Below are 20714 nucleotides of genomic sequence, written 5' to 3' on the forward strand. Positions count from 1 at the left end.
GAACTATCCTCAAATCAAGCGTGAGATAAAAATAACTTCAAAGGTCCGTCACCCATGTCTTTGAGATTCAAATACAAATGAATTAAAGCTACATGCTTCAAAGAATCAAAGACAGGTTTTAAGGCATGCTATTATATCACAAATGAGATACTGTGGAAGAGGCTGCCTAGGTGCATAAATCACTATTTCAATTACAATGTGCAGTCCTAGTTAGCATCTGCAGTCTGGTGCTTTCTGTGTTTTTAACAAGCCAGATTCTCAGTAGGTGGTGCATTCATAGATGGGCGCTGCAGCCGTGCTTTTACCATCTTGTAAATGATCAAGGTGAAGCAATAAAGAAGGAGTTTCCTGTAACCCAATAAAACAAATGAAGACCACTCTCTAGCTTTGCCTGAGGTGAGAAAGTCTAAAGTATGTGCTGCTTTTGCCCTGCAGAAGAGAGGAGGGAGTGCAGCTAAAGCTTGCTGGCGGGGACAGACTTCAAAGCACAGTCTGTGCCACTGGACTCGTAGGGAAATAAACATGTATTTACATTCAGTGTGACAGGCCCGAGTGGCGTAGATACAGGGTGCCAGTGAGTTACATAACAGCCTCTGAGAAAGCTGGCCTGCAGGAAAAGATTAGCCAAAACAGAGCGGAGCAGGCACACTGGGAAACACCAGGAGACGTCTTTGGTTATGTAAAGTGATGCAGCCACTAACCTGCACACTCTGTCCCGCATCCAGTTATTTGAAATTACGCTTTGAACAGCATGCCTTTCACTCGTGTTAGATAAATACAAAACACCAGATCTAAATCTGTAACATATTATCTACCAGGGCTACATCATACATGTTTTCATTATGAATGAAACTGTTGCTTAATTAGTCAATTCATCATTTTGTCATAACAAAATTCCCCTAACAGTTTCCTAGAGCCCCATACAACATCTTCAAAGAGTTTGTTTTGTCTGACAAACAGTCCAACACACAAAGGCATTCATTTTACAATCATACAAAATGCTCACAGTTTGGAAGCTGTGACTAATTGAGAGTTTGCCATTTTTGCTTGATAAATAATTTAAAGGGGCACTCCACCAATTTTATACTTGAAGAACAGTTCAATCGCAATTGGGAGCATGTGTTACTAATTGGAACTGTGGTCTTTGAAAGACATGGAGCCTAACAGAGAATACTATTGCTTGCATTATGGGAAATGTAGGATCCAGTGACCCATACTTTGAAGTATGGTTAAATTACAAGTCTAGGTCTCTCAGCTGCTTCAATTTTGACTCCTCTTTTTAAAATTCTGAAAATTCTGCAAGTCCTCCAAATCTTTAGAGGTGAAATATTAAATTGCTTCCTGAATACCATTTTAAATGGTTAATTAACAGTTATCAAAGTTGTCAGTTTTCTGTTTAGACTATTGGAATATTTGATTAATTAGCTTATTGTATCAAAAGTTTGTATCAAACTGATTTTTTTCATTTTTCTAAGGGGTTGGGCTTTCCCATTAGGAGCCTATGATAGTGAATTCATAGCTCAAGGCCACCAAAACGGGCTAATTCAACCATGCTGCTATGGCTTACCTTTAATTACAAACTAGGGAAAATCTTCACAGGAAGCCAGTGATGTTGTCAGCACCTGTTATTTTACTTTCATTCTACACCATTTAAGGAGTCTGTGCAGCAGAAGATAAATCATTACCAAAAAGGCACAGTGAAATATGTCTCTTTACATCTCCCAGAGATAGAAAATGTTTGAACACGGTCAAGAGGTGCTTTTCCAATCTCTCCACTGACACACATTACAAAAAATGCCTTTGTGGTCTAAGAGAAGCAAAATAGGTTCAGACATGTTTTTCTCTACCAATTATATGCTGCTTGCCATGCAGTAACATCTGTGCCGGACCTGTAATAATGCAACACCTGCATTGGGAGACCACTGCTGCTCTCCAGCATTCGTGAGTGTTTTTATCTGTTTTTTTTAAAACCCTCTTTACTGTACTTACATGGTTGGAATTTGGAAGTTGGCCTCCCTGTCGAGGCGGTAAGCCACCTGGTGGGGAGTGGAGCCATCCACCTTCCTCACACCTTTCAGAGGGATCACATCCAGCTGGAACTGTGTGATCAGATCAAAACCTATAATGGATAATGAATGACGCACATGATTGTGGTGATGGTAATAATGATCAGTATAATGTACTGTATGTGATAAATATAGCAATGATATATTGAAATAACAAACATATTATCCAGTATTAGAAGCAATAATTGACATTATTAATATGATAGGTAATAGCAGTGCTAGCAGATGTAGTGACAGCAGTTGTTGTTGCTTGATTATTAGCATTTGCACCACTACTGGTATTATGAGTGCATGAGTGCTGTTCTGCATTATTATGTAGCAATGATTAAATGATGGTGAATGATTTTAATATTTTTGATGATGGCTGTCATTTGATGAGTTTATTGATTGATTGAGTCACTTTTATTTATGAATAATATTTTTTCAGGTCATGATCAAAAATATTTAGTTAATTGGTTATTAAGACATAGATATTCTCTATGTATCTCCACAAAGCTGTCAAGTTTTCTCGTGACTAAGGCAAAACCATTTTGGTAACTTAGAACATCTTGTCATGATAAAGGAATAATTATTTCATGATCACAAGAAATTTATGATAAAGCTTATGAGGAGAGAACAAGATGAGGAAGCAACAAAATGAATAATCTTTAATCCCATGTGAAATTAACAACTTTTAAAAAAGAATGAAACACACATTACTTCATCAAACCACAGAGCAGAATGTGCACAGATGTGTCAGAGGAGTGAACTGTTTCCAACAGGGCAGTGGCGAGCAATTACCATCTTGCTGAGTTTGAATTGTTCCAACTAAAAAAATTCTGTAAAGTTCAAGTGGAACATTTTATTTGCCTCATTTGAAATCTAAAGGTGTCTTGGGGCATTAGGCGGCCCACCCTGTTCAACTAATTAAACTTACCACCTTCCTTTGGATAGTCTATTTTCTCTTTTATGGATTTTAGCGGCTTAGGCTTGTGGTTTTAAAACTGCTGCTTCTACTTTTGTTTGAACACCCCCACCCAGTTATGATAATCTCCACGTGTTCCAGTATCACCAGAGAGTGTTTCACCTGGAAGGTCATCTTGTCCGCTTCTCATTGGTGGGCAGACGGTATCGCCATCCAAGCGGTTAAGGTCCAGTTCTGATAGGACAAAACAACAGCAATAATCTTGTTACGCTAGTTCTCCGCTGAAGTTGACAAATGCAATATATTACCGGTCCCTTTAATTCAGTTGGCGTATTCCAGGAGACATATACAAGGGAAAAGCAAGGTCTTTAATGCCAGACTGGATTAACATCACAATGCACTGTGGTGCATTTTTAATGTTGGGCTTTCTTACAACCACACTTACAGTGTTTCACATATTCATATATTCCAAACTAATCAACACAGTCTTTCAAATTTATTGCAGACACCCCTTTTGATCCAAATATGTCATCAAAGATGGAAACATAATGTTGATAAATACTGTGGCTAGTGTTGCATGACTGTGGACACATAAAGCCAAAGCCATAAGTCATCAGAAATGTTTTAGAAGGTCAATATGGCAGATGGCAACTTCCCTTTTTATTTATGTGTGTATGATTTATAAAGATGGAGGTCCCCTTTGTTCGAAACTGTAACTTGCAATACATCATACTGCCATTTGATTTCTGCTTTTATTATTAATATTTTTCTGTTGTTTGAAAAATCTATAATTTTATGTTGGCAGTGTGTTTGTGTTGTTAATCCACTAAAGAAAACAGTGGCCTAGTTTTTCTTTGCCATTAACAAACTGTCATTAATATAAATTATGTGTGACTTAAGATATTTTCTTTTCATGCAGTAGAAAATCAATTCCTAGGCTGTATCAGAAGAGGGCGCTATCCTTGAGTTGCTAAACTGCACTTCTAAAGGGGAAAAGCCTCTCGAAAAACTCCATGGAACAAGCATGGTGACAGCCAGAGGGGCTCCCCAGTCAATAACCTGAGTCAGCTCATTTACAGTGAGAAGCGTGAACACAACACATCTGGAAGCTGTTCTTAGATCCCACATAACTGCTGAGAAATGAGATAAAGTGGTGAGACGGTATTTATAATCCCATATTTACTACGACTAAACACTTATCTGACTGTGCATGTGGGCCTCAAGTTGTTAAAGTTACTGCCTGCCGCAGCATTACGCTCAGAAAGCCAGTCATTAGTGCAATGAGCGAGAGATGAACCACAATTAAGATGTCACATGCAGTTGCATGTGCGCTGTGACAATGAGGTAAATTTTCAAAAAACAGTACACCTACTGTATCTGGCACTCACTGTAGGTTCATGTTAGATTTATTGTGTCCCCAAACAACTGCAGAGAATGGGCTTGTGATTATCAGAGGGGACATTTAATCTGATTTAATCCTACGACACAGACCAGCACAGCATGTCTGCTATTTCTGGCGTTTGCTTTGTGAGTTCTGATAAAGAGAATGACCCAGCAACAGTCAACACACAGGCTTTAACATTAACCCACGTCTTCTTTGTCTGTGTTTACAAGACAAACAGATTCACTGTAATAGTGGCGTCCATGGACTATATGGTACATTGAGTTTGTGATGTGTCAATGATTGTGCATTGCGCTGTGGGTGACTTACGTCCAAGTGCTGGAGCAAGGAGGAGGGACAGCAGAGCCATACAGACAGGGGAGTAAGCCGACATCGATAGATACCATGGTTGCTTTCTGTTCAGGAATGACGGAGAAAATCAGTATTCAGTCATGCATCTAATGATCTTTGACAGTTTCTTTGTGTCTTAATCAATAAAACACCACAAGGATGACATGAAGCTATTTCTGGTGACCTCTGTGGTCATCCTGAGTACATGGAAGTGAAGAAAAAGTTAACATCGTTCTTGCAAAATTGTATTTGCGTTGCCTTCCAGTACAGATACAAAAAATTACAGTCAATGGCATATGACTCTAAACGGCAAGTCAGACAGTTATGATATTAGCTGAATAATTTAAGTTCAACTTCAATTGGTTTGGAGGGTTAGCCATGAAATCACCATTTTATGCCATGCTAGTTAGCTAAACTAGTTAGCTACACCCAGAAATGAGCTTAAATCAAAATTGCCTCACATATGGTGAAAATATTCAAAAGATAAGTAAAGCATGATACTTCATTCTTGACCTCAGAAATAGTAGTCTGACAAATCAATCTCAACTCAAAGTCCGCTTGCTAAATTTTTCCAGAGCTTTCAGCCTTTTCAGCAACTGCGTACCGTATTTGTTAATAACTGACACATCATATAACAACAGATAAACACAACATTTATTTAAACTAAGCAACTGAGCAAATTCAATTTTCTGAAGAAGCTTTGGAAAAAAATAGACTTTAAGTTTGGGGTTCTTTGTCTAAAAATGAATTATATTTTCATTCTCAAATAGCTTTATCATTCATGATATTGAAAGATTAGCAGGCTAGCTAACTAGCTTACTAACTGTTTGGTACTGTAGCTTTAAACTAATAAGGGTACTTTGAGGCCAGGTGAGTGAGACTTGTAGTCCTTTTGACCTCTTGCCTTTCATCTTATGCTGCTCAGCCAGACAAACTGTTGTTTTTTGGCTCCGCCCATTAAGCTCTAACTTGACCAATGACATTTCTACCCTTAAAGCTGCCTTGTTTCCAAGTCAGAGACAGTCACCAGAATAGCTTTCTTGCTGAGGATATGAATCACTACAAGCCTTCAGAATCATTTACATGAACCAAATACATAAATAAACATAGATAAAGTGATTTATCATGGCATACATCAAAATTGCAGATGTGGGTTTCTGGAAGAGGTGGATGATAAATGGTAGTAATAGTCATGCAGCTTTTTCAAGGTGATCTTACACAGCAGAACATGTGTCTCTGCAGTGGTACATTTTGTCCACACTTTCACTCGCATTATCACACTTTCCTCCTTTAGCTTCCTTGTATGTGTTTCCTGAGCTGTGACAACTCTCCACAGCAATCCCAAATCCATCATCAACATGAGTGATAGTGATGGGACCATCTTCGAAAGGCAGAGGTTGTAACTCGTCAATCTGGGAAATAGATGAGGTGGAGGTGGTGGTGAGGGCGTGACCTATCTCCAGTGTGTGAACTCTTACAAATACATTTGCTTGCTTGAGGAGTGTGTGGATGATGGTGTTTAAATGGCATTTAATTAGTCTCAAAAATCTGTGCACATACACAGGCCATTTTTTGTGTTTTCACAAATAGAATAAAGGTCTCACAAATCTGAAACTGTGTTTTAATGACTCTCTGGAGTCTCCTTGGTAATCTGGTCCAGATTTGACAGGTCTAAGTATAGTGGTTTTTGATCTGGACCTACTCTAATGTGGTCTTGATGAAGGAATATCAGTGAAATCATCCTTTTTTCTGTTTTCATAAGCAAAATAAAGGTTTCACAAATCTGAAAATGGGTTTAAACAGGGTTTTGCTACCAGGTTGAACACTTTCACAAGTGTAAGTGGCAAAAAACAACCAGACAAAAAAAAAAAGAAAAGAGAGAATCCGCTATCATTATTTATGTTTCTCTTTCTTCTCTCAGGCAACTGCCTGTCTTCTACTGTTTCAGTGATCAAACCAAACAGCCAATTAAAAGTCATGGTCAGTATTCAAAGTGACCAATCAAAGGAGCGGAGACATCAGCCACTGTCTATTCTATCCCAGCCTGGTTTTTATGTGCGCAGATTTTGAGATTAATTAAAGGCCATATGTTTGTGAGTGTACTGTCAGAGAAGTGAGTAATGATTAAGTCAGCAAGGTCTCTTCAGAGGAGGCACTGGGCTCTAACATTATGCCTTTCAAGTTAAAGGAGCATCTTCAGAGCCCCAGAGGGACTCACTGGCTGCCTTCTATGCCAACCCATCTACAGTCTAGACCAGTGCAACTACACATCAATGATGAAATCTCATATGAGGGAAGCTTTCTCTGTTCAAATGTACAATTCCATAGTTATATCTGTCTGTTAAATATGAAGCTACAGCCAAGAAACTGTTAGCTTAGCTTAGCAAAAAGAGTGGAAGCTGGGGAAACAGCTAGCCTGGCTGTGTCCAAAGGTTAAAATATCCACTGTTTTTTGTACAGATTAAACAAACAACATTTTGCTGCCAGGCTAGCTATTTCCCCTGCTTCCAGTCTTTATCCTATGCTAAGCTAACAGACTCTTAGCAGCAGCTTCATATTTAATGAACAAATATGAGAGCGGTATCAATCTTCTCATCAAACTCTTGGCCAGAAAGCGAATAAGCATTTCCCAACATGTCTATTCCTTTAAGTCAGGTGACTATAACCATAAAGCAAATAAACACAAATATGAGTCAAATCAAATCTTTTTTTTCTGCAAACTGTCATTTTATACTTTGTTTTCCTTAATCTGGATCTCCTCACATACGATAATTATAGACTATGCTTGTCTTGCATTTCCTCTTTTATAGTATGTGGTCATGCTTTTAGTTCTGTAGATGACTATTGAAAAGAAGAGAAGAGAAGGAATCAAAACCAACAAAGGCTTTGCATGTTTCTTTGGCACAAAATGATTATAGGGCATTTCAGGTTGCATCTCAAATTGTAACAAACTTACAAAGACAATAGCTGCTTTAATTCCTTTGCATAACAGCCAAAGAAATCCACAGGGCTAAGTTGTCACTTTAAATAAAGACATCAAAGCTATTTGAAAGGTTGATGGATTTAAAATGTTGACAGTTGCTGTCTAAATGTCAGCTTTTGAGCTTCACATTTTATTTGCCCTGAATCTGACACGATATGCTGTCAAACATGCATCAGTATCACATTTACTGTAAATATAAATTTGTGTAATGTGCATCCTGAAAATTCAGAGATTTGTTTGTACTCTCTCTCTCTCTCTGTGTCTCTCTCTCTCTCTCTCTCTCTCTCTCTCTCTCTCTCTCTCTCTCAGATACTGTATTAAGAGTTGTCAAAGTTCAAAAGTAAAGAAAAATACATGTAAATTAAACATCTTGGGACAAAAAATTTCCCAAATATATTCCAGTAAAAGTCTTGTCATGTAATCAATCAGTCAAGTCAATTAAATAATGACATGTCATCTCCTTTCATTCCACACATTCATCAACATTTGATGGGACTTCCCTTTTGCTGCCACCCATGTCGTGATATCCCTGAGGTCCTCTCAGAATGCTGAGAGTGAGCCAACACTCCTTGCACGATTTCTGCTCTCTCATTTGTCTTAATTACCCAAAATGGATGAAGCAATCAGCCGTACAATTGAGTCATGTTAAAGTTGATTGTTGCAGAAACAAAGGCTCTGAGCAATAGATGCGTAAATGTGTCCTTACAGATGATGATGATGCTGGAGGCGTTACTATTCATTCAGGCTGTTTCTAGACAAACTGAACAAACACTGAAACACTGAATGGCTAAAGTCACTTAAGAGCTTTTTTTTTTTAAAACTTTTGCTCTGTTGAAATGTCACGCAATAGAGATTTATAGGCTGCATGTGTGTGTGTGTGTGGGCCAGATTAAATTGCAAATGGCCAAGATGGCTAAGCTACAGATCTTCTTGCACTTATCAGAGGGTTGCACAGAAGAAATAGGTAGATGATGTTTCCTCTTTCTAAATGAAGATTAAAAATAGCTGCACACTGGGAACCACTATAAGTGAACACCTAGTCTGAACTGGGTGTTTATTATAATGAAAAGTGCCACACTCAGAGATTAAAGATAAAACTTGCTGATGAAGAACCTTGACAGAAATTCAACATGACATACTTACCTCATCAAAGCAGAGCAGTGGAAAGCCATGTTTCACTCCCCTTCCTCTTGACTGGGGACAGACAGGCTCAGCAATAACGCGCAGTGGTGAGATGCAGGAACAGAAGGAGCCACAGACATGAAATTCCCCCCTGAAGTCAGTCCTACCTGCGCATGTTGGGGACTGACTGAGAGGAGCGGTGTAAGGGATGCTCAAGCATTTTCTGTGGACATATAAAAGTTTGTTCAATGGGTTCCCATTGGCCAGGAGTTCTTAAGGAGGTGGTGTCTGTGTTTTATTACCAACACTTAAAAAGATGCAGAAGCCTGTGGGCCTCTATGTGTAACCCCCTCTCCTCCTCCTTTCTCATGTGTTTTTTTTCACTAAGGTGCCCCCTAATGACATATGCTGGCTGTATGTAATTCTCCTAATAATTATTGTCAGGATAGGGAAGCCACTGAGTGATGAAATGTGGATTTCATAATCACGTACACTCATCAGTTTAGCTGAAGAATGCATGTTAGCCTGTAGTGTTGACATGAACAAACCTTGTTATTACCTGAACAGCCTCAGGCGGATGAGCTGTTTATATATCCTGCATGTTATGTAATTGCATTACACCTATGATGTTTAATCTGCTAAATAAACTAGATTTTTATGTTGGAAGATCTGAGAGTCTAAAACTATCTGTGATAGGCTGATTTGTGGTAGGGAATACTCTGTGACATTCTTCATTGCTCTGACTTTATCTGGCTTGTGCAGACATTCTGGCATTTCTTACAGGTATGACTTTCTCATCCTCAAAGAGATTCACCAGCTGCTATGGTAAACAACAATTTTGAAGTGACAAGAACCACTTTGCCCGTGGGCAGAGATGTCTCTGAAGCACTAAGAAAATGTCGTTTGTGTTTTAAAAGGATGAATGTGTTACAAATGTTGCAACACTTGCGTTAAAAGGAAGATCATTTTGATCTGAGAAAGTGATAAACACTGTTGTCCAGCAGCATAATGACTGCTTTGACTTATTTTTGCAAGGATGCATGCCACGGCATAGAACTTTCATTAATATTTTTATTTATAAAACCTGTTTCCTGTGTGTAAATCTTAGATTATTGATTTATTGATCCTGGCAGTTGCTGTCCCTGCTATATGATATTATATAGTAGATGTTCTACGATTAAGGATCAGTAACCTTACAGTCATATGACACTCTGTAATTTACTTTAGCCAATAATATAAAGGTCAAGGATAAAGTATTTGTTATTATATCATATGACTTGTATTGATTGCTTTTATAGCTACACCACAATGCTCGCCTGAAAGAGCTGTAAGGGAAACATGATACAGTGACTGGGCCTCCTCAGAGATCTGGCAGAGAGATCATGTGTCCAGCCTGGATAATTGAGAGCTCACGCTCTCAATGAGAGAGCAGGCACAGACAGTGCGGGCAGAGGGAAAGAGAAAACAATTTGTGATTATTCATCCACGCGGCAGGCCCCATGACTAGCATACTTGTGACCTGGAGTCGCACACACCAAGGCCCTCAAGAGTACAGCTTGATACTGTTGTGGAAATGTAAAAGCAGGGGTGTTATGATCTTAAGCAACAATAACAAGCTTTGGTCCACCAAAATTTAAGCGGTGTGAAAGTGGCAACTTTGCACCCTGGTAGGTTTTAGATGCAGGAAAAAACTTTTTTGTGGGTGTATATTTCTTTTATGAGATGTTAGAAATAAATGTTTGTCGTTCAGTGAGGATTATGTGTTATGTGTTGTGAATTAATTGAGGTCAGTATGACATAATAAACTGTTGTGTCTTTTGCTCTAATCTATTCAAACACTGTGGCTTTTCAAAAGTCAGCTCAGTTATCCTGAACAAACTGGCTTACAGTTTTGTTAGTCAGCCAACAGTGACATAATATGGGAAAGGATGCAAACAATATGTTAACTAGCAACAAACCATAGATTGGATGCAATGAATGTGACATCACTCATACTGTAGTCTGAACAAGCAAATATAGGTTGAGAGTGCTAGCACACTCCCAAACATAACTTTCTTTAAATTAGCTAAATTTTGATGAGGCAACTGTGACTGTTACAGGAAAACACAGAATTTTAAATTCTGTAGTGTAACATTAGCTCATTAAGTCAGTGAACTGATTCAGTTATGTTGCTTACACAGCAATAGCTAATAGTTAATCTAAAGCTTGTTAACTTTATCACTAGCCACTATAAGCTATGTTATTACTCATACCACACCATAGGCATATTGAATTGAGATTCAAATTACAAATTGAACTTTTCATTTGTAAGAGGAAGAATGTGTTATATCTGCTTTCAGCAGACAGACTTGTATATGTCTGTCTGCTGCTGTCAGGAAATGTTTAGTCTACCTTAAAAAAAAAAAAAAAAAACTGGAGCCAGAGGTATAGCTTGAAAAAGACATTTAGTAAGTCAGGTAGTGTTGCCCAATTGTTTTTTCACATGTGGTTCTTTGCTGCTTTGGCACCTATGGCTGGTGAAGTAGTGACAGCTGGTGCACTAGAAAGAAGGAAGGAAACAGCTAACATAGCCCTGTCCAAAGTGAGAAAATATGCCATAAACTGTGGTGGCTGCTGTTTACTGTTAATGTTAGCTTGTGAAAGATACAGTAGGTTAGGAGGCAGAGGAGATGTAACAAGCGGACAGTGATGATCGTAGTTTTCAAGGTAACATTAACTTCAAACAAATGAGGCAACACTCTCATCAAAATAAACTGCCTACTCTATTCACTTCTGATATACTAAACTTTTGATTTATGAATGAATTAGCTGTTTGTGACACTAGCTTGAGACCTCAAAAACTGCTACATGCATGAAGGTCTGTTTCCAGGTTTCTCCAACAAAACACTGAAGAAATGAATATGTTTGGGAATCATTATTAGCATGATTTTGATTTATTTGAATCTGAGTCTTTTCACAAAAATGTAGGTTAGTTATGGAAATGACAAATTAAAAGCAAAAGGATCGTCTGTGTTTTGATGGTGGTGGTGGAGAGTGCTGTCCAACATGCCACTCCAAATCTGACATCGGTGTTCACTTGGGCTGAGATTGATGACTGTGAAGCACATCATTTTCATAACCACTCAGTGACTCTTTGTACCCTGTATGGAAGCATTCATTATGTTTCTTATTCATCCTTTTGTCACTTGCCTAGACAACATATTAGTTTGTCAGACAATATGAACTGAGTTGAGGGTGAGGTAGATGTGTCCATGATCAACCACTCTCTGCATTATATCACCAAAGAGCACTCTACATAATTTACTCAGACAAAATGTCCTGCTAATAATAACAACTGTACAAAAACTGTGTGATATCATGATGTTGATAATGAGGATGTTGAGCCAAGTCAAATTAAAAGCTAAATGCAGCTAATAGAGCCTACAACAGCAATCATTTGTAATATTCCTTTCCTAGACTAGAAATCATCATGCAAGTCTGATATCGGACTGTGTGAAAATTAGTGTCCTTGGTGTGCAACCTTTCTGAAATTTCTGCCAATTTTTTTCAGACTATATGGTCACCTGGGCCTGCCAACTGTCTGAAAAAAAAAAATCAATAGTGCGCCTCTCTTAATCAAGAGTACTTGGAGCTTATGGCAGAATGCCATGAGAGAAAAGCAGCAATTGACTTTGGGTTGTTTTAAGTGGAAGGTGAACAGGGAACAGTGGAGGAAAACAATCATCCAGGATTCACTTGGTGCATCAGAGGCACAAAAGAACCAACAAGGCCAGGCAAAGCAAACTAATTTCCTACTGTTGACAACAGTTAAACACACAGTTACCAAAGCCAACAGCTTATGGCCCATGGACATTTTTATTCATACGTTACATAATCCTCCCCTCCCCTTTATCTGACAAGTGATTTGTCTGTGAAGAGTTGTTTAACTAGGACAGATGGCATTTTAATTGCAGTACCTGACTGCCAGGACAACCCAGTCTCACATCAAAATGTGTAACAGCTACGTTGATCCACAGAGCAAAACATATTAGTTTCACAATTATGGCTCTAAAATTGTGGGATCCCTACAATTTTTTTTCCTTTTGGCTTATTCTTTTCTATTGGCCTGCATCCACATCATTTGACTGTCAAGTTTCTGTCTGTGAAAACGAAAAAATGGCTGCCATTCCATTTATTCCATGGATGTATTATAAGAGCTGGATAGGGCTCCACAGCTCAGCCTTGCAGCCAATTTTTCCAAGTGGTCATTCGTGATATTGCAGCAAAAAATTCCCTTGCAGCCCAAATAGCATTTTCCCAATAGACCACTATTTTAAAAGAGATATGTGTAAAACTGTTGACAGGACACCATGAACTGCAAACAAGTTCAATTATACCTTTTTCTATTATGAATTTTTGATCTATGGAGATATTATATTTGCAAAACTTTCTTCAAGCCAATGCACCATCATATGCACCAGCTGAGCAATTCTTATTGGACTGAATGGGTGCCATTTTTGTCCAGTAACCAGCTCTTATAATACATTCATGTTTTATTCTAAGTGGAAAATGCAATATTTTTTGTTTTCGACATTAAATTGCATTTTGATAACATTTCTAGAGAGAAATATGCATTTTATTTTCATAATCATCATTCAGTGAATGTATGATGTTTAGTTTGTCAGTTATTATGAAATTTTTTAGGCTTTTTCTGGCTATTGCTGCTATGGTGGTTTCTATGGACACTGTTATTACTGAAACCACGTAGTTGTATGTTGTCTGAATCATTGTCTTTGCATTGTGTAGTTATCTGAGCTGTTGTTATATGTGTTATTTTATGTAACTGTTTGATGATGTTCTTTCAATAAAAAGTTAGATTTTGGAGCACCCCAGGAATAAATCCAGAATTTTAAGCTTTGCAATCGCCTGACTAGAGGACCTGCCCCGAAGTATTTCCCTAACTGTCATCATGTTAAGGTTTTCTTTTAATGATTTCTTTAACATTTCTCAAAACAAAAACATGAAAGAGTCCTTAATAACTCAAAAATACGATAGGTTAATGTTACGGCCATCACTTTTAGTTATTTCTCCTTCGATTCTGATAAATAAAGTTGTTTTTGTCAGTTTTTAATAGCGGTAGGCTCAGGAAGTGCATTGTGTTGTGGGCTGACTTGGTGCTTTGACTACTGTTTGTCTGCCGTTGGTGGACTTCATTCCATTTCAAATTGCCGCCAGTCGTCCGCAACCCAAATCCAAATGACCTTATCTCTGTTAAGAGAAGATGTTTTGTAGCCTGTGATTGTAAAATGTGAAATTGCTCATGTAAGTTTATATTTCCAAGAATATGTGGATGAGGATATGCAATATCAAATCATCTTTCTTAAAACATAGAGTCTTCCTCAATTAATATTGATCCATGTTATCCAATAAAGCGCTCCAATGTTGTGTGTGTGTGAGAGAGAGAGTGTGTGTGTGTGTATGTGTATGTATGTGTGCATCAAATCTTGTACCATGGCCATATAAACAGGATGAAGATGGTGTTATCAAACTGGACTTTACATTTCACATCCCTCATTTAATCCCTGCTCTTGTCACTGTCATATATTTCATCAAACTGGATTTGTGTCTATGAAATGAGAAAATTAAAACTTTGTCGTAGAGCTAAATCAAATACATCGTTGGAAAGCTCTCAGTCTGGAGAGTAACATATGTCAGGATGAAGATTCTACATGGCTCCTGTTTTGAAACACTGACCTTTGAACCTCGACCTTGGTGCATGTTTGAAGGCTTATAATTCAGCAATAAAAGGGGCTTCAGACATGGGACCAAGTGTTGTAGAGAGTTCTTGACCTCAGCTATCATGTGAGGATAGTCAACAACTGAGGGCGTTGTCACGTGTGGGTAAAATGTGGTTAGGATTCATTTTCACCCATTTAACAATTAGATATTTAAAATCTGATTACACAAGTGTGTTTACCATCCCCTTAGGATTCAAAATGTTTGTTCAGCCACATCATGCATGTATTAAACTGCCTCCAATATGTCAATAATTGCAGTAGATTAATGGCTAACTTTCCTGCAATTAGAACTGATCTCAGAGCAGTTTACATGGTAACATACTTTGAAAAGTCTACTTTAACTGCGGGGGAAACTGATCTGGTGCCAGGAACAGCACTATTTCTGGCCTTAACATTAACCTATTGTATTGTTGAGTTATCAAAGACACTTCAGTGTTTTTGTGTTGAGAAATGTTAAAGAAATCATTAAAAGAAACCTTAACATGGTGACAGTGAGGAAAATACTGGTCAGCCAATCACAAAGCTTCAAATTCTAGATTTCAAATTGAATTTATCCCCGGGGCGCTCTAAAATCTACATTTTTATTGAAAGAACATCATCAGACGGTTACATAAAACAACACAAATAACATAACAGCTCAGATAACTACATAACGCAAGGACAGTGATTCAAACAACATGCGACTACATGGTTTCAGCGATAGCAGCGTCAATAGCAACCACCATAGCAACAATCAAAAGCCTGAAAAATCTTCGTAATAAATGACAAACTAAACATCATATACATTCACTGAATGAAGATAATGAAAATAAAATGCAGATTCCTCATTAGAAATATTATCAAAATGCATTTTTAATGCCAAAACTATCTTAAAATATTGCATTTTCCACTGTGAATAAAAGGAATGTCAGCCATTTTTTTGTTTGTTTGTTTGAGCAGACAGAAACTTGATAATCATGTGACATGGACGCAGGCCAATAGAAAAGAAAAAACAAACAAAACGTAAGCATCTCACGTTTTGCACTGAGGACCAACTAACCTATTACACTTTTGATGTGAGACTTGGTTGGCCAGGAACAAGTGCTGGTTAGTGGCTCTATGTCCATTGTGACTTTGTTGGTTCTTCAATTTGATTAATGATGCCAAAAAAAGGAAAAAAAAAAAAACATATATATGTACACACATATATATATGTATGTATATATGTGTATATATATATATATATAATTTTAGCCTTTTTTATCAAGTGTTGTCTTCATTTAGCTGTTGATTGTAGTAAGCTTACATACTATATAGCATAGAGATAAATTTTAATGTGTCCAGTTATTTGTGTTCTTAGTTTCCACTTAAAAGTTTAGCTTCCACTTGTTCTAGAGCTCTTTCATGCACATTTCCCAGTCTCTGAAAAAATATGCTTTTCACTTAATCATTATTCATATTACTTATTACTGCAAGGTGCAAGATTTCACTGCACCTTACACATGGCCAGATAGATTAACTTTATGGGCCTCGGGGCAAAAATAAGATGCTGGACCTCTATTAACCTCTGTTCTTCCCCTGTGGAGAGTGTGGAGTTTTTCTATATTGTGGCCACAGAATTGCTGTGTGCTAAATTAATTGAAAACATATATTTAGTAGTATGCAACACATCAGCACAAAACTCAAATAATGAAAGTCTTAAAAACTTATTTTGACACAAGGCCTCCCTCCGAAACACAGCCTCAAGATCAGGTAATGAGGCAGGATCCATTTTAAAGCTGCAATATTCAATATTTTAATACTAACATTGGGAAAAATGACTGTGTGTAATATGAAAGGTGGCGCTTACAGTGACAAACCCACAGGGAATAATCACCCCACTCCGCAGTTTACCTAAACTCTATGAAACGTTTTAGTGTCTTTCATCTTCCTTTACATACATGGCCACAACTTTACTCTTTTGTTTCAGTCTCAGTGCTCTCATCAGTGTTGTCAGCAGTAGTGTTCAGCTGTTAATAATGAAAAAAAAAAAACAAAAACAAACAGCAGACAGACATAGTTAGCAACCAGCTTGTGAACATAGTGCAGAATTTAGCAGTTCAAGAGCCAGATCCCTTTAGAGCTGGTGGAGATCAAAACAGAGCTAAAAGAAGAGAGAATATTAGACTTATAATCATCATGCTAATCTTACTCCATGTCTGCTGCATGAGCAAATAAGATATGTTTGTTAAAATGTCCCAAGTCCCAATCCCAAGTTGCCAAAAAACATTTAATGCAGGCTTTAGACCCTTAGTTCATATTGTGCTCTAGTGGGGCATATTAGGTGGGTATCTAGGTTAAGTATTTCAGTATCTAGGGCTAGGTAGGTGTCAAAATAACATAGTTGTGCAGGGTATCTTGCCTGCCTTGCCTGGTTGGTAGTCCAGTCCTGATCTTGCATCATGTGTCTTGAAGTCATTTTGGTTTTGAATCTCACTGGCATGAAAGCTGGGAACTTTATGAATATTTTTGGAACTTCTGTCATGTTATGTTAAATAATTCTGTAAATTGTAATGTAAATTTCCCAGATTGAGTTCCCATGGACAAACCCCTATTATCCCAGTGTTGTTATATCAGTTTCATATAGGAGCTATCCAATAAATTTGAGACTGTCATCTCAATGGACCAAAAATAAGCTTTTTTTTTTTTTTTTCAAATCCATGGAGCTACTCGTTAATTATCATCGACTGTGATAAGGGGCACATTATAATTAGGTTAGTGGCCCACCCATTCCATATTCCCTAATGGTCTTACTTTACTTTTCAGACGACTGTATGATGATGACACACTGGGAGAAGTTTATTTTTGCTTCTCTAATTCTGCCATGACTCCAAGTCACGTGACACCCGCACGTTTATTATTCCATTAATGTAATGTTTGCATGACACTACCCATCCTTTGTCTCCTCGCATGGTAATTTCCCACTGCACGGTTCACTTCAGCTTTTAGGGGGCAGTTCTCTGACGTCAGCTCGCCCGCTGGACGCACACTATAGTGCAGCAAGCAGCAGGGCACACAGTGGCTGGGTGCTGACTATTAATATTCCCCTTATGAAACTATCCACACTCTATAGCCTATGTATTGTGTGCAAAACGCGGGGCGGACCCGGAGGAGAAACACAAAGCCAGTTCCCGAGACAGACGCTGCCGCACTTTCTCAAATTGAAATCCCCGTCAGGAGAGAGAGACATAAGGGGTTGATAGAGAGAGAGAGAGAGAGAGGGCGAGAGAGAGGCAGAGAGAGAGAGAGGAGGGGGGGGAGACTGCAGAACATACAGGGTCTGGATGAATAACCATGGCAACAGCAGCAGCAGCAGGAGAAGCGGTGGTATAAACATTGCAAACCGCGCATCCATCCGCAAACAGCGATTTACTCAGTGAAGGCTGGATCTCGACCCTCTGCGGATATTAGACTTCATCACTGTTAAGGTGAGGCTGCTGTATTGTACGTGTGACACCCTCCCGTCTGTTTTAATGGGATGGTTGTTGCCTGCATGTGTGTGAAACATGAGAGGATTGGGAAGCTCGTTGTATTGTACATTACAGCAGAGAAAGCAGCTAGTGGAGACTGCTGGTCGGTTACTGTGTGAAAGGGGATGGATTTTATAATAGAGACAGAGAGAACAGTTGGCTGAATTTCTACATCATATGTGCATCTTCTTTTTGGCAGCTAGTGTATGTGTGTTCAACTTTATGCATGTGTCCTTTTGTAAATAGACCCAACAACACTACCCACTGATAAGTTAACAAAGCAAGAGGTAAATTAGATTTAAATGTAATATTGCAACCTATTAGAGATAATCCCCGGTCAAAATAAATGCATGGAAATTAATTCAAGCACTCTCATGCTCAAAAAGATGTTAATGAAATATAATTGCATTTAAATTGACAGTCTAAGCTGGACACTGTGGGCTGTGCAGTTCTCTATGTCAAAGCTGCTCTTGACTCTGCAGCAGTGTGTGCTGTTTGTCATCAGTTTTACACAGATGCTGTAGTCTCCTACACACTGTCTGAAATGAACAAAGACTTCAAAATGCAACAATGCAGTGCACTGTCGCCTTTGTCACAGCAGGCTGCAAAGTGATAAAAATAGAAGTTAAACAATGATGCAAGGTTAAATAGATTACAGTTATTGAAGGTTGCACGTTGCATTCAGGAACACAGCGGTACAGCCTATAGCTATCAGGCACTCATGTGACTGATGTAAACATTTCATTAGAGCAGAAAACCACAGGATCATGTTAAGAGTACCAGAGTGTGAACAAACTCAAGTAATTCGACCAAATGTCTATCTTTACACGTTTCAATGACATCTTTGAAGAATGCATGCACACACACGCTATCGTATAGTACAATGTATAGCGCTGCACTGTCACACAAAAATGTTTACAGTTGTGAATACAAATGGAGTTGTGAATACAAATGGAGAGTCTGTTATGATCTTGACTGTAGATTGCACGCTTCTTTCTCAGCTCACCGAACACCACAAAAGAATTCTGAGGTACACTGAAAGTAGGATTTTCCAGCTGGCTACTTTATTGGCTGTTTTTGCAGAAAAGCCCTTTGATGATGAGAGAATCTCATTTGGTAGATAGTGAGGATGCCAGTCACATCCTCTCAAAGTCATACTCAGAGTTATTTAACTCTATAACTCAGAGTACTCAGCCTCCTGTCCATCTTTGCTGGGACTGGGCATTGTAATTTTAACAACAAAGAGCCTGTAATACAGCATCAGGAAGGATTTTAGCAAAATGCTGGATTATACCATCACATGATTGCTGGCTGAGTGCTTTCCTGTGAAGGACACACTGTCTCCTCATATCCAGTTTGTAGAATAGTCTAAACTTTGATTTGACATAACTAAATATCTGTACTTGAAACCTGGCCAGAAATCCACAACTGCACTATTTCTATTATTGGAGGAAGTTGTGTAACCCACTGGTGCTTTGTCACATATCACTATATTTGGTGATAGTCCTGTGTGTGTTGTTCCGCAGAGAGAGTTAATGAATAGAAAAATGCCTGAGATTAATTTCCAGCCCTTTGAGCTGTGCTCACAGCAGCTTCCAGTCATGGCACAATGACTCTCTGTGTTACATTGACACCTACGCCCACGTAGCCTGCAAAATCAGCTCATTCCACATTCAGTCGCCATATGAACATGTTGCCTCTTCATCCTCCCAAATTGAGACTGGAGATATCAGTCAGCATTCCCAGCTGAGCTGACACCAACAGGAACAGCTCGAAGGCTAGGAGGGCAATTTAAACGGCAGCCAGGAGTTTTTTCTTAAGGTGGAGGAATTACTGAGGCTGCAAACTCTAGTCTTCAACAAGGCCTGTGACTGTGTGTGTGTGTGGCCTACATTAAATAGTAATCAGAGAGCAGATGGCTGTTTTGTAATGATTAGTGTTTAATGATTCGCAGCAAGTAGAAAATCAGAAAGAGATAGTTTGTAAAAGTGCACAAGCAGCAAATCATAAGACTTGGCTGGGCTACAGGTTGTGCATATCTGTGTTGGGCTCAGCAGCATTGTACAAATATACAGTGCAACAGCACAGCATGCATTATATCCAGGATTTGTACAACAAAAGGAAGGTGAGCTGGGCACAGTGGGTATTGTAGAAAAATAATCAACATCATGACTTTTGTTGGAACCTTTAACAGGTTAGTGTGTTCTACATGTTTAGCGTGTTTTCTATTCAGTGTGATTGCTCAGCAGTCTTTCATGCCATCTACAACCTTTCAAATTGAGGCACATAACTCAAAGGAAGATCAAACAAGCTAGTTACAGCTTTTATAAAAGAGAGAAAGATTAGAAAAGAAGGAAACTAGTAGCCACTGGCAGGGCTGTGGCCAGAATTGTAAAAATACTGGAGTCATGTGGAGGTTCCATATCCACTCATAAAAAGGGAGCCATTACGTTTTGTTAAATATTGGAGTTTTTCATAGTTAGCAGTTCAATTCTATTTTCTGCAAGACTTATGTAAATTAAGCAGTTGTATCAGGGAAATTTCTCTAGAAATCAACAACTTCATGTACAATTAAAAGAAATAAATAAACTCTAATGCAGAACGTTGTCTCTATTCCCCCTTTAATTGATCAATTAGCTTTT

General features: G+C 38.4%; 2 protein-coding genes across 4 annotated transcripts in view; one reads left to right on the forward strand and one right to left on the reverse strand.

Annotated features, from left to right (window-relative positions):
• The window catches only part of LOC122970229 (collagen alpha-1(IX) chain-like), a 30314-nt gene extending 21294 nt beyond the window's left edge, over positions 1-9020 (reverse strand). For all 3 annotated transcript variants that reach the window (XM_044336318.1, XM_044336319.1, XM_044336317.1), the window contains exons 1-4: positions 8829-9020; positions 4682-4767; positions 3133-3204; positions 1990-2119 (exon numbers count right to left, since the gene is read on the reverse strand). In XM_044336318.1, coding sequence (XP_044192253.1) covers positions 1990-2119; positions 3133-3204; positions 4682-4767; positions 8829-8857 — 317 coding nt within the window. In that variant the 5' untranslated portion in view covers positions 8858-9020. The remainder of the gene's footprint in view (positions 1-1989; positions 2120-3132; positions 3205-4681; positions 4768-8828) is intronic.
• An 8668-nt stretch (positions 9021-17688) lies between these two features.
• The window catches only part of fam135b (family with sequence similarity 135 member B), a 48582-nt gene continuing 45556 nt past the window's right edge, over positions 17689-20714 (forward strand). The window contains exon 1 of the mRNA XM_044336632.1: positions 17689-18030. The gene's annotated coding sequence lies outside the window, so the exon portion shown is untranslated. The remainder of the gene's footprint in view (positions 18031-20714) is intronic.

Source organism: Thunnus albacares, chromosome 19 (assembly GCF_914725855.1).
Source record: "Thunnus albacares chromosome 19, fThuAlb1.1, whole genome shotgun sequence".
Classification (NCBI taxonomy): Eukaryota; Metazoa; Chordata; class Actinopteri; order Scombriformes; family Scombridae; genus Thunnus; species Thunnus albacares.